The 13,863-nt window shown below is 38.8% G+C and overlaps 1 protein-coding gene across 1 annotated transcript in view; it reads right to left on the reverse strand.

The window, feature by feature from the left end:
- Positions 1-13,863, reverse strand: part of LOC107090430 (aminopeptidase N-like) — a 36,115-nt gene that overhangs the window by 12,600 nt on the left and 9,652 nt on the right. Inside the window, exons 10-18 of the mRNA XM_015383801.1 lie at positions 8,005-8,148; positions 7,753-7,818; positions 7,592-7,657; positions 7,203-7,375; positions 4,995-5,074; positions 4,788-4,918; positions 4,632-4,687; positions 1,788-1,935; positions 1,609-1,700 (exon numbers count right to left, since the gene is read on the reverse strand). Coding sequence (XP_015239287.1) covers positions 1,609-1,700; positions 1,788-1,935; positions 4,632-4,687; positions 4,788-4,918; positions 4,995-5,074; positions 7,203-7,375; positions 7,592-7,657; positions 7,753-7,818; positions 8,005-8,148 — 956 coding nt within the window. The remainder of the gene's footprint in view (positions 1-1,608; positions 1,701-1,787; positions 1,936-4,631; positions 4,688-4,787; positions 4,919-4,994; positions 5,075-7,202; positions 7,376-7,591; positions 7,658-7,752; positions 7,819-8,004; positions 8,149-13,863) is intronic.

Below are 13,863 nucleotides of genomic sequence, written 5' to 3' on the forward strand. Positions count from 1 at the left end.
GTGATACTTCAAACATTGATAAACAGCATCTAATGAGTGTAGTGCTTATAACATTTTTATTAATGTAGCAAAATGATGCTTTTGTCTTTTAACAATGAATTCCTCTTATCAGTACGGATGCCCACATCGAGCATAAAAAAGGGCACGCATATTGCAGCACCAATGACACCCGACCAATAGTGTCCCTACCAAAGTTCAAATCAAACCTACGCCCTTGGGGCCCAAAAAACAATGTATAAAAAAATAACGAATAAGAGCCGATCCCGATGCCAAAATCAATATATCATCCACCCATCCAGAAAAATATGGATATGCTGCATTTTAAATATAGCATTTTTTTTTCTTGTAAACCTTCTGGTAAACTTGGACATAAATGTTATTGCATATTGCAAATCTTGTATATATTCTGTCTGTTCAATAAGAAAAACATCGTTCATTTTAACCTGTAACTGGGAGTCATGGTCCTCTGAGAAGCCAAGCTTTATTTAACTAGCAAAGAAGAACAAGCAATGTTTTCTCAGGCTTCTTGCATTATATTACTAACTTGTATAAACTTACAATCTGTTGCCATTTTTAGCTGAAAAAGCTCCGCATGGCTAACGAACAGATTTTTCGGTGGCATAATCTCTAATTTTTTTTAACCAACCTGTCCCCTAACTTTTACTTAAACATCAAAGAAGCTACCAGTTAAAATGCACTGAGTGCTGCTGTTATGCACAGTATTTCATACGTTTTGGACGTTTTTCCTCAAAAAACCAGATCAGTGCGCATGCGCTGGCAGACAGAAAAAAAAGCAGATCCGCGGACGGATGTAAAACTGGGAAAAACAGTGCAATCATTACTTATCCATGTCTCTAACTACGTTACTTGCTGTTTTATATCTTAGGGTTAGGGTCAGGGTTAGGGCTAATTGTAATTTATATTCTATATTCGTGAATGGTGCGTCAGATGCGCATGCGCATACGACGAAAAAAAACGTCCAAAACGTACGAAATTACGGTGCATAACTTTTCGTACGATTTCGTACGAACTCATAATGAGAATACACTGACCACGTAGTTACTCTCTATTCAGTGAAATGTGACCGCCAATCAGATGTCTGAAAGCAACAGATCAGATAATGTTACACCGTGAAGCGGAACACGGGAGCAGCGGGAGGGAGGACCACCCAACCTCTGTTAGCTGTGGCTAAAATAAATGAGCAAAAAGGAGGAAAAAAGTGGAAATTATTGGTGGGGACTGTCCCCAACAGGCCAAAGTTGGTGGGTACATGTCCACACCAGTCCTTCGGAAAGTTACGCCTGAGCAGTGGAGTATTTTTGCCCTTGAAATAAGATGATGAGATTGTTTCTCTCTTGCTGTAAACAGAAATCATCTTATTCCATTGACAGTTATTTGCATGTTGAAACCAAAATACACTACAAGAATATTTACCTCCTATATTATACATATCAATTTATATATATATAATATTTATTTATAATATATTATTTAAATATTTAATAGATATTAAAATTTTTGCAGTGTAGTTACTAAAATGGCCTTTCCACATGAACCAGCCCTGCTTTGCTGTTTCTTGGATGGATCTTAAAGCGTCCATAAACTCACTGGTCGGTGTGCTTCTCTGGAACTTTGGTCCAGTTTGATGTCATTTCCCTGAAATACAGGAAGAGTGGAGTCACCTGCTTCCTGATATAATCCTGATAAAGAACAAAAACGGAGAGGATGGTGGCTTATCTGTTTGAATCTTGAAACATCCAAGCGGCTGAATTGTGACAAGCCTTTACCTGCATGGGCTGATAGACTTCAGTTCGGTCCAGCATGAGTTCGAAGTAGCGCAGGTTGTTGAGGGCAGACTGCCACGGCATGTACTCAGTCTCCTGAGACAGATAGGAGGTGGTCCTGAGAGCCAGAGTTGTGGGCACCAGCTGAGCTCTGCAGACAGATATCACATCCAAACCAGAAAGGATTTTAAGGATAAACTGATATCTTAAAAGAAAATACCTTTATTTCTAAGTGTTACCAGTAGGAATTAAATATGTCTTCAATGTAATTGGAACAACACAGCATCTATATGTAGAACAAATGAAAACTGCAAACCTTTTTAATCCATAACAAATAAAAATGTGTGATTTACATAGAAAGATGCAGAACTGTCAGGGATCATAACTCTATGGAGTGAACAAACTCAGATAAAAGGAAAAAGCAAAGTAAAAACTATAAAAAAAAATAAATAAATAAAAAAAAAACTTTATCCCCCAATATGTTTTTGTCCTTATTGATAAAAGATGGTGGTTTCTTATTTTTTTATTTTTAAATGCCCATTACTTTAAAAATGTCTATAGCTGTATATTGGATTGGATATTTATTCTCCAGGTGCACAGTATTTGTTTATAGTATTTATTTATATTTATGGTATAGTACAGTATTTTATTTGTTTATTTTTTCACCCTTCACTATTATGTTGTTCTTATATATTTCAAGGTCCATATCTGTGTGATAATTTTTTCTATAATCTTTTTGCTGCTGTAAACACCAGAAGTTCCCCATTGTGGGCCAATAAATGGAATTTCCTTTTCTATTCTATTCTATTAGTGATGCTTTAGGAAAAAGGAGCATTTTTAGTTGGAAAAAAGGAAACACTTTGACTTAGACTTAGATAACTTTTATTGTCATTTTTTATTCAGAGAGTGTATTGTTAGGATAATTATCATTGAAGATATGTGAGTTTATTAAACCTTGGTATGAGCTGCCTGTTGCGCATCACAACTGATGTTTTAATTTAATTAAAACAGTTCCTCTGTCTGGATATACAGTTATAATCATTATTCTGTACGTGGCAAAGATTTAGAAATGGAATGAGAGCGGTTTCCTTCAGCTAAGAACAAAGTGTAATATATTGATAAGGCTGGAGCCATGGATGTCTAATCATCTGCTAACATGTATGATGTAAAATAAGATGATGTGGCAGACTGGAGATGTATAAAATGCCTTTTTAACTGTTAATCGGGGCCATTTCTGTACATTCTAAGCAACTTCTCTGATCTGAGTATGAATCAGAATCTGTTGTCATGGTCCTGGTTATTTAATGCATATAAGTTATGAAGTGTTATTTAAATAGTTTGTACCGAGTGATCTCTTTTCAGGGAAAAGCACCGGCGAGATAGAGCATCTTTAACAGTATACAAAACAAAATACAAATTAAAATGTCCATTTCATAAAGTGAGGCAGTGATTAAATGTAAATGATGTGGGAAAAAAAAAAAAACAACATATTTGTTATATGTGTTTCTCTGTTTTACCATTTGATGTACTGACTAACTTCCCAAATGCAAAAAAAGCTACGATGAATAAAACTAAAGTTTTTTGGTAGGTTAAAAACAAGCTTAGCAAAGGTATCAAGATGAGAAGATCTTTAGGATGATAAATAGGCTGAGATGACATGCTTCTAGGTGGGCTAAACCAGGCTGTTTAAGTAAGACTACAACATAATTGTATCTATTTTAACAGCTCAAGTAAAGTTAACAGATACAGATTCTGCTAAAAGACGTTGATCCAAGCAAAGTATTGGTAGACTCTAAAAACTAAGACTGGATAAACTAAGCTACTATATATATAGTAACTGCTATATACTATATACTAACTGCTACTATAAACTAGACTAAGAGGAGGCTAAACTAAGGAAAATTTAGCGCTTAGCACATTTGCAGCTGCTTGAGGTTAAGTTAAGCTCAGTTAGGCTAAAATAAGGCATAGCTTAGATCTTCTAAACTAGGATTTGCTAAGCTAAGGATCTTGGTCCAATCTTGCCCAATCTGAGGTTGATGAGAAGAAGTGTTTTTGTTCCACTAAGTTTTGAGCTATGGGTTCTTTGGGAATCTCAAAATGTTCTTTCTTTTAGCCTAAATTTGATTTTCTGTCAGTCAAGCGGTGCCGTCCAACCTCTTAAAAGTTTCTCACAAATTAAAAACAAGGTATTTTGCTACAGCGGAGGTCTTCAGCAGGGGGTCAGCGACCCCTCGGGGGTCCACAGAGGAACTGCATGGGTCGCGAAAGTCTTGGTTGATTAGACTTTTTTTTATTTCCCCCCTGCAATTTTTTTCGACTAATTTAAAAATGACTTTAAATCCACTTTAAATGTGAATTCAACACACTGTAGTAAACAGATAAATGGAGGCAGAAGATGTCTTTCAGTCATCAATGCACACATTCAGAGACACACAGGAGCTCTTTCAAGCTGGGCACCATTTCATTCACAACACCTGTCCCATCAACCAGGAATCAGAATCAGAAATACTTTAACAATCCCAGGGAGAAATTACTTGTGTTACATTAGTCCATCTGTAATAGAGTGACTATAGGACCAGTTTGATATAACACAATTTCATATTATATATAATTAGGGGGCCCCTGCTCCATCTCGCCATCAGTTTGGGGGTCCTTAGCCTGAAAAACTTTGAAGACCCTGTGTTACAAGATCCCCTGAAAAAAATGCTGAGGATGAAACCGGAAATTAGCATGTTGTTTAATGTTCTGCTGTCTGGTTTAAAGGTAAAAATGCATTCATGTGTGTTTAATTGAGCGTGATCCATTTATAATTCAAAAAAATGCGGCTGACATGACTGGTTTTACCTGGCCAGATTGAAGGCGTCGTCCACCAGCTGTGCCCTGTTGATAAGTGGGATCACCTGAGTTGGGACACAGAATAGTGAAATATTTTTTTGTTGATTGAAGCTGAATAAAGGCATAAGTTGTGTTGCACCTATTGGGTAAAGTATGACAGGTAACCTGGTGGTTTGTGCTGAGCTGAGAAAACAGTCGCTCCCAGTTCCCAAGGTCATAATTCACTCGGTAATATCCAGTTACATTGATGTTAGCCAGAATCCATGAAGGCCCTGTCATCATGTCCACATTCAGAGCTAACAAAGACAAACACATCTTCAAAACATTGCATTTTTCTGGTACAAGCTCTCAATTATTCAATTCACAGCACACCTTCCTTCTCGTCGAGCCACCAGATGTCCTCACGGACGTAGCCATCTTTCATCCATCTCACAGGGATCACCCACTTATACCTGAAAAATTCAGTGCTGTGAATGCTTCATGTAGAGCTGCAGGAACATGAGCAGCAGAAGCATGACTACTCAGAAAAAATACAGAATCTACACAGTATAAGGATGTTTGTCCACCTTTTTAACCAATAAAAAACAATATTTGCTTTTTGTCCCAGTTTCCTCCATAAATGTTATTTTAGACGGTAAAACATGTGAGCGAAGTTGATTGCTTTCCTGTGAATTGTACCAATAGTAAAGATTTGTAGAACTAATTAAAAAAAAGTGTATCGATGATCAACGAACGTCCTTTCCATTGAAGACATGAGAAATGTGTCTAAAACTCTGTGAATTATTTGCAGAGGTTTTGACATCCCCCCTGCACTGCAAAAACTTTCTAGAAATAAGTAAAATTTTCTCAAATTAAGTATATTTACCCTTGATTTGAGTATGTAAATAAAATAATTTGCCAATTGAATCAGTATTTTTACTCTTAAAATAAGATAATTAGATAATTTGCGCTTGAAATAAGACAATGCAGTTGTGTTTTCTTATTTTAAACCTAAATCATCTTGTTCCATTGGCAATATGTCTCTTTTATCTCCTCAATTCAAGAACAAATGCACTTATTTTAAGAAAAAAGGACTTATCTGTTGGGAGCTGGAGAAGTACCACCTTTCTCCAGCAGAGTCTGCCGTGGATCCTCCTGGGCCGAGCCTGCAACGCACCTGAGGCTCGTTCCATCATCAGAGGATCCACACTATAAAAGCTGTCTTCAGACCTTGCCTCGACGCCGCAGTGTTGAATCTCGTTGGTTAGCACCTGAGCCAAAGAACCCTCTGAGACATCTAATTGTTCCTTGAGTCCTGCTAGGATTCTAATCCTTTGTGTCTCTGTTTCCAGGAAACCAGTTTTCTCCGTAAGCTCTGGATGAGCTTAAACTGCCGAGCCTACCCTCTGAGCCAAACCCGAAGACTCTTCTCTGGATTCCCATGCAGCTCTGGACCAAGAGCTGGAAACCATTAACCAAGGTCTGCACCCTCATCAGAAGTAAGACGCTGAAGCAGTATTCGGACTCTGCTGAAACAAACCTCCTCTGGACCCAACAACTCCTCTCTCTAAGTTCAAACCGGAACCCTCAAGGTACAAGTCTGAACATCTCAAAACCAAACCCCATTGATCCTAAACTAACTGCTCGGTTATCTACACAGACTCCAGTGAACCAGTCCCCAGGCCTGAACCAGTTCCTGTCATATTTCCATGTGCTTGTGACAATAAACTCTGTTAAACTTTTACTATTGTTTCCGTCTCCGTGGTGTTCTGCATAACTGGGTCTCCTCAGTGAACCCATCATGACATTATCTAGATTTGGATTTTTTCCAGTGTGCTCCTTTACCTGACATGCCCCCAGACGGTTATTAAATGACAACATATGTGCTTTTTAACCTTTGAGATAAATAACATAAGGACTAAATATCGACATGTGAACATTTCATTTAAAATAACAGAGCATTTCATAGGGAATCCTCCCATTCGATGCAGACCAGCAATCATCTAAAGGCTAATTTATACTCACACACCAGATGATCTGCGTGTGTGTCGCAGTGAACGCAAATGTGCCGCAGACACTCTACTGCACCTCTCCAAAAATTGTAGGTGATCGCAGACAGTGCCGCAGACAGGAGGCCTCTGATTGGTCAAATCTACATCCGCTCTACTCATGCGTATTTCCTGTTTGGTACCTTACCGGCTTGTTTTGTTTGTATGACCGCCATTGTGGAAACGACTTGTGAAGATGGACCAGCTAGAAGAGCGCGAGGTGTGGGAGAACGCTGGGATCCTTTTTCCACCTGGATCACCGCTCTTTTTCTCCCTCATGTCCCTCCGTTTTGGCACAAATTTCCCCCCACTTCCTCACCTACTCGGCCGTATATAGACCCACAGGTAATTCGTGATTGTCCCTCTTGCGTTGTGGCATGGAATAAAATAGCGCAGACCACGCTTCAATTTGGGCATAAATCAAAAATATCTGCAAAAATCTCACTGTGACACACTGCTGAGGGGAGTATAACCATCCCTTAAGATGGCTGATTCTGTGACCTACAGTATGCTGAAAAAATGTTGCCTATTGTGGTGCGGCAGAGTTGCATACTTGTATGGCGATTGTACAGTGACATTCGTTTCTGGATCCAGCAGGAAGTGCTCCTGGGAAACCCTTCCAGTGCTCGTATCTATGGTAACCACTGGGAAGCCCATCTGAAGCACCCAGGGGTTCATGATGATGTCAACTGGATGAGGAAGAGACACTTTGTTGTCTTTCACAGCCTGCAGAAGTCATGTTCGTGCAAGAAAGAAAAAGGTTTGCACATCACAACTTTATTTATAAACATGAGGTTAACATGAACCATTGGTAAATAGAAGGTATCTGAATAGTGCAGAGAAGAAACTTCATCCTTTAATCTGACAGTAATGCAAATATGCCAGATACTCCTACAAGAGTGTCCCACAGTATTTACAGACCTAAAAACTTCCTCATCTCACCATTTGCAGATATTTCCACAACTGAGTCCCGACTGTGTTTCCATAGGAGAAATATCTGAGGTAACTCTGTTCACAAAGTAGAGAAAAGTTTGGATGAACCCTTTTGGTGAAATGGCATAAACCAAAATTAAATAAACTGATCGTTCACAAATCAAACCTACACTGAGTCCTTGTTTGAAGACCGGCTCTGACAGGAAGTCCGACAGCATCCGCAGCACTGCGGCACCCTGAGATCCACACACAGAGTAACAATCAGCTATTCAACGTATAAACCAAAGCCTAAAGGTTGCTTTTCCATGTTTTCAGAAACTTTATCATTATGCTTATACAGGAGAATATTCATTGTGCATTTTATTGGAGATATCATGTGAACTCTGATTTGCAACCATTAAAACTTGTCTGGCTGTGCATACCTTGCTGTAGGAGATGGTGTCAAACTGCTCCATGATCTGTCCTGGGAGCAAGATACTGTTTTCTTCAGAGGTCAAAGGATGAGAGGATGCCAAAGCGTCCACTGCAAAGACTTTGTGTACATCGTCCAATACTATTAGGTCTTTCTGAAGAAAAAAATGGGAATAAGCTGGTATAAGCATAGAACTTGATTGTGACACAATTTCACAGTAATGCAAAAAAAGAGGTTTTGTTTTCCACCTTCATGAAGTGTTAATGATTTCCATCACTAATCAACTTTGAATACAGGATAAATATTCCAGCTCTAAAGAGTATAAAATGATCAAAACCAACCTGCTCTGATGGTTAAAACTAATCACTCCCTAAACATAGTAGCTAGTCCTGCCACCTGGAACAATGAATCCTAAAAGAGAATTTCAACTTTCCAAAAGCAAAATTTAAATTTACAAGATGAGTCAGCACTGGTGTTCTTCTCTCTGAGCCAACATAAAAGATTTTCTTGGCACAGAATATTGCAATCACCAGAAAACACTAAAATCACAAGTATTCTATAGAGTTGGACGGTTATCAACAAATCTGAACTTCTGACTCTGTTTCAAAAAGTGGAAAAAGTAAGAACTTGGAATAAGTTTTGAAGTAAAACCCTGCATACTGAAAAGTTTCGATACAACTTTTGAGATGTCCAGATTAAAGTTAACTTCAATTCGAGCTTAATTAACTCAAATTTACAACTAGTCAACTTTTCGGTAAATGCCATAGTATATGGCCATTTCAACCAATCAGAACTCTTCTTGGATGTGCATAACACTTCCAGTAAGTCAGTCAAACTTTTCCATTGACTAATCAAGCACGGGATAGTGTGCCTTGGATGTGCCTCTTTCACTACAATAAGTGAAAAGCAGACAGGAGCAGATTTTGGAACCAATCTCTGACCTTCTTGGAATAGGTTGCCCTTAGTGTCTGACAGACCTCCTCTTTGCTGTTCTTTTAAATCTCTTTTGGAAACACATTTTTATTTATAGCTGAGATCATGTTTTGCATGGCACTAATCCAGTTGTGAAACTGGTTATTATGTCCATTTTAATTCTATTCTTTTATTCTTAACTTGTTTTATCTACAGCACTTTAATTAACACTGTGGGTTTTAGATGTGCCCTACAAATAAAGTTGGTAGATTGATTGAGGAAAAATACTATGTGCTTATTTAAATATACCCTCTACCACACAACTGAGATCTAATATCAACATTGTGATACTAGTGTATTGCCATAAGCCATAAGCTATTTTCGACATTAAGGACCATATCCAGACTGGTTAATTTTAAACACTAATCAAGGAAGATACAGTTTTGCTCTGCTGTACTCTTATCTCGAGCTGCTGCAAACCCCCTATCACAAGACCCTCCCACCGGGACATGTGACCCTGCCCCCCACTGTGCTGGGGGACAAAGCAATTGCTTCATGCTTGTCTCAGCCTCTTTTGCCGCTGCTTCTAGGCCAGCTCAATGAAGGAACTCCATGAAAGGAGGGCACGCAGGCTACAAGAATCAGAACCTTCTGACTGCCAAAGTTAAGTAGGCCTGCTGGTAATCTCAAAACCAGACTTGCTACAACATTTCTGCCTAAACCAGAGGCAGAGCAACTGAGCTACCCTGTCCAGCGCCAAACCACCTCCTCCCAGCATCACACCACAGGAAAGGAAAGCCATAACATCCCTTAGCCAGGACCAAAGCATCACAATATTACCAGTACATAAAGGAAGCTGCACTGTGGTCCTCAACACTTCCAACTACCACGAAAAAATCCTCAATCTACTGAGGTACACCAACACGTATGAGTTTTTGAAAAGAGAGCCAAGCAACGCCTACAAAAAGAAAATCACAGACTACCTCAAGCAACTCGAAAAAGACAATGTAATTAACTGTTCAGCTTATTTTTAGATTATATCCAGGGGAGGACATTCTATGCTTATATGGACTCCCAAAAAATCACAAGGAAGGATCAACAGTCAGACCCATCCTCAGCAGCATTAACTCAGTAACATACAACATTGCTAAACAGTTTACTAACATTTTAGCCCCCTTAGTGGGAAACACTCCATACCACATAGAAAACTCCAAAGAGTTTGCTAACAGAGTCAAACATGTAAAGATGGCACCAGGAGAAACCCTGGTGTCTTTTGATGTTACCTCTCTTTTCACGTGCCTACCTATATCAGAGGCAGTGGAAACAGTCAGGAAACATCTTCAACAAGACAGTGACCTAAACAACAGGACTAATTTTACTCCGGACCAGATCTGCTCCATGCTGGACTTTTGTCTTTCCACAACCTATTTCAAGTTCAGTAATAATTGTTACAGACAGAAGCATGGTTGTGCCATGGGATCTCCCGTGTCACCAATTGTAGCCAATCTTTACATGAAAGAAATGGAAAACAGAGCTTTGGACACCTTCAGGGGAACACCACCAAGCCACTGGTTTAGATATGTGGATGACACATTCGTTAAAATCCAGCTAAAAGTAGTGGAAGCTATCACAAGACACATTAACTCGGTAGACCAAAACATCAATTAAACCAGAGAGGATGCCAACGACAAAAAGCTATCTTTTCTGGAATGTTTGGTGAGCATGGAAGGAGATGGAAACCTCAACATTGAAGTCTATAGGAAATCCACTCCCACAGACCAGTATCTTCTTTTTGACTCACACCTACCATTGGAACACAAACTCTCAGTCATCAGAACCTTACAACATGGCGCTGAGCATGTCCCTACTAAAACAGAAGGTAAGCACAAAGAACAGAAACACATCAAAGATGCTCTTCAAACCTGCAGATACCCAAACTGGGCATTTGTCAAATAAGCAGAGATGGCAAAAGTACTCACTTTCCGTACTTGAGTAAAAGTACAGATACTTGTGTTAAAAAATACTCTGGTAAAAGTGGAAGTACTGACTAAACTTCTTTACTCAAGTAAAAGTAACAAAGTACAGGCTTGTAAATTTACTTAAAGTATAAAAGTAAAAGTAGAAACCACTTTTTTCATGCCGTTGCCTACATTTTAAATGGATGTCTGCCAATAGGACTAGATCTCCGTTGTGTTCATTTTCAATCAGCTCGTCGTCCATACTACTATGCTAACGCCACCGCCACCAAGCTGCAATGATTTGCCGCGAATGAATACCACCGAATTTGTCTATTCATCTTTTAGTGGTGCATCAAATGCAACATAGATTCCCATCCAATTATATTGAATTTGGTATTGATGACGTGAAAAATAATAACGGTAACTCCATTGAAATGATTCAAAACTAAAGTAACGAGCCAATTTTTTAAAATGTAAGGAGTAGAAAGTACAGATATTTGTGTAAAAATGTAAGGAGTAGAAGTAAAAAGTCGCCATAAAAATAAGTAGTAAAGTAAAGTAAAAATATCAGAAAAATCTACTTGAGTACAGTAACAAAGAATTTGTACTTCGTTACTTCCCATCTCTGCTAATAAGCAAGGGAATCCAAAAGACATGCAGCAGAACATAATGGTAAACATGAAAACATTGCCATTCACATGTTGCTGGAGTCTCTGAAAAAAAGAGAGGATTTTCTCAGTTCATTTCAACCCTAACAAGACCCTTAGACGGGTAGTGTTTGTTATAAGAGAAACAAAACAACCTCTCCACAGATGCATGGCACAACACAGAAGAGCAACATCCTCTGGACAAGACTCTGCGATACATCTACACCTTATGGACAAAGGACATTCTTTTGAGGACCAGAATGTTCACATTTTGGACAAAGAAAACAGGTGGTTTGAGAGGTGCGTGAAGGAAGCCATCTATGTTAAGAAAGAAAAAAACAACCTTAAACAGCTTTCAAAAACCTATAATGCAGCAATAGAGTTAATCCCTTCCCGTTATCATCGCAGCCCCAGCCCCTGTACAGGAGGGCGGGGGACCTCGTCTATTCAGCCAAGCCAATAATCCCCTTTAACATCTGACCTTTCAGACACTTAGATGGGTATGGGCAGTAGTCTAGTTGTAAAAAAAAAAAAAAGGGGATGGTAGATTTTTTTTTTAAGCATACAAAGTCTAATTAATATAGTCTATGAACCTAAAGCAATATGCATGGTGTGGTTGTTACATGTTACGTACTGCAGTCATTGACCTTGACCAAGGCACCTTACAGTAGAACTGCAGTCAGTCCCTGGACTGGCATGGCTATCACTGCCCCTACATAGTTAGGGACAAATTTCCCAGTGGGATCAGCTTCATAGTCATGTTAGACACTTCTTTGGTTGTATTTATTTTACTCAGGCTACTTGTAAACGCACAGCCCACCAAATCTTGAAAGGACAATATTATTGACATTACTGTTAATTTAAAGTAGGAATTGTACACATTCAGTAATAAAATGTGACAGGGGATGGTATAGGGGGATGGACACTTAAAAGGGGAATGATTTTTTAGATTTTTTTTAGTAAGGGGGAAGCCATCCCCCCTCATCCCCCCTCAACACGAGTACTGGCTATGGGGTATTGCAGTCTAACGAAAGAAGCCAAATGACTCCCATTCTAAATGGGAAGACCCCTTCGTCTGTTCCAATTTGCCGGTGCAAAAACAAGGCTTTGTTGGGCTACTGTGTAAAACCTCAAACTCAACACTATTCCTGACATTTTGAATTGAAAAAGCTTCCTGGATAGGAAGCAAAGCATCTTCAAACTTTGGAATACAACGCCTCTCCCTGTGTCCACATGAAACTTTGAGATGCCAGAGACTTTTTGCATCAAAGATATTATATATCTTTGATGCTTCTTAGATTACTTTCTTTCATCTAAGAAGAAAGGACATTATCTTAATTTCTACAGGCAAATTTTTCCTGAACTTTGAAGAAGAATTGATTAAAATATTGATAGCTGTAGAGTTAACTTTTTGATCATGATTGGAGTTCAATTCACAGTTTCCTTTGTGTATTCATTTGTATATATGACAGTCCAAATGTTTTTTGAATGGATGACAGTTTTGCCACCCCCACTGGGGTGGGCATTGAATATGAATTTATTGCATAATATAATATGGCATTGCTGTGAGGACATTAACTATCAGGTCAGTCACTGACAATGAGTCCTCATCATCACTACTGGTGTACTACTACTGGATTTTGGCTCACTTTGCTTTACTTTAGGTTTAAGTATGAAAGGTCCGGTTCAAGATCATAAAAAAGTATTTTAATGTGCTCTTTGAGTCATCCAAAGGTGGCATAACTAATGCGCTTTGGACCATTTTTCTGCAACAGCATAAGATTTAATGTTGGAGTACCACAGGGATCAGTGCTAGGAGCTATTCTCTTTACAATATATATGCTCCCAATCTGTAGAATTATTAGACAGCATGGGATTAATTTCCTCTGTCAGGCTGATGATACTCAGCTATATCTGTCCATTAATCCAGATGAAGCTAACCCATTACATAGATTACAGGCATGTCTTGAAGACATATAAGGCTGGATGGCTCTTAACCTTCTGCTCCTGAATGCAGACAAAACAGAAGTTATAGTTTTTGGAGAGTTTTTAGAGTGTTTGAAAAAGAAGCTGATTAATCAGTCACTTTATTTGGATGGGATTAAATTGATCTCAGATAATAAAGTAAAAAATCTTGGTGCATTCGTTTTGATCAGGACCTGTCACTTCTAGAACTTCCTGCTTTCATCTGCGCAATTTTGCAAAAAACAGAAATATCATGTTCAGGTGTGATACTGAGAAACTAGTCCATGCATTTATTACTTCAAGGCTGGACTATTGTAATTCTTTACTATCAGGAAGTCCGCAAACTGTAGGTAAAAGCCTTGAGTTGATCCAAAATGCTGCAGCCAG

This window comes from Cyprinodon variegatus, unplaced genomic scaffold (assembly GCF_000732505.1).
Source record: "Cyprinodon variegatus isolate N-32 unplaced genomic scaffold, C_variegatus-1.0 Scaffold294, whole genome shotgun sequence".
NCBI lineage: Eukaryota > Metazoa > Chordata > Actinopteri > Cyprinodontiformes > Cyprinodontidae > Cyprinodon > Cyprinodon variegatus.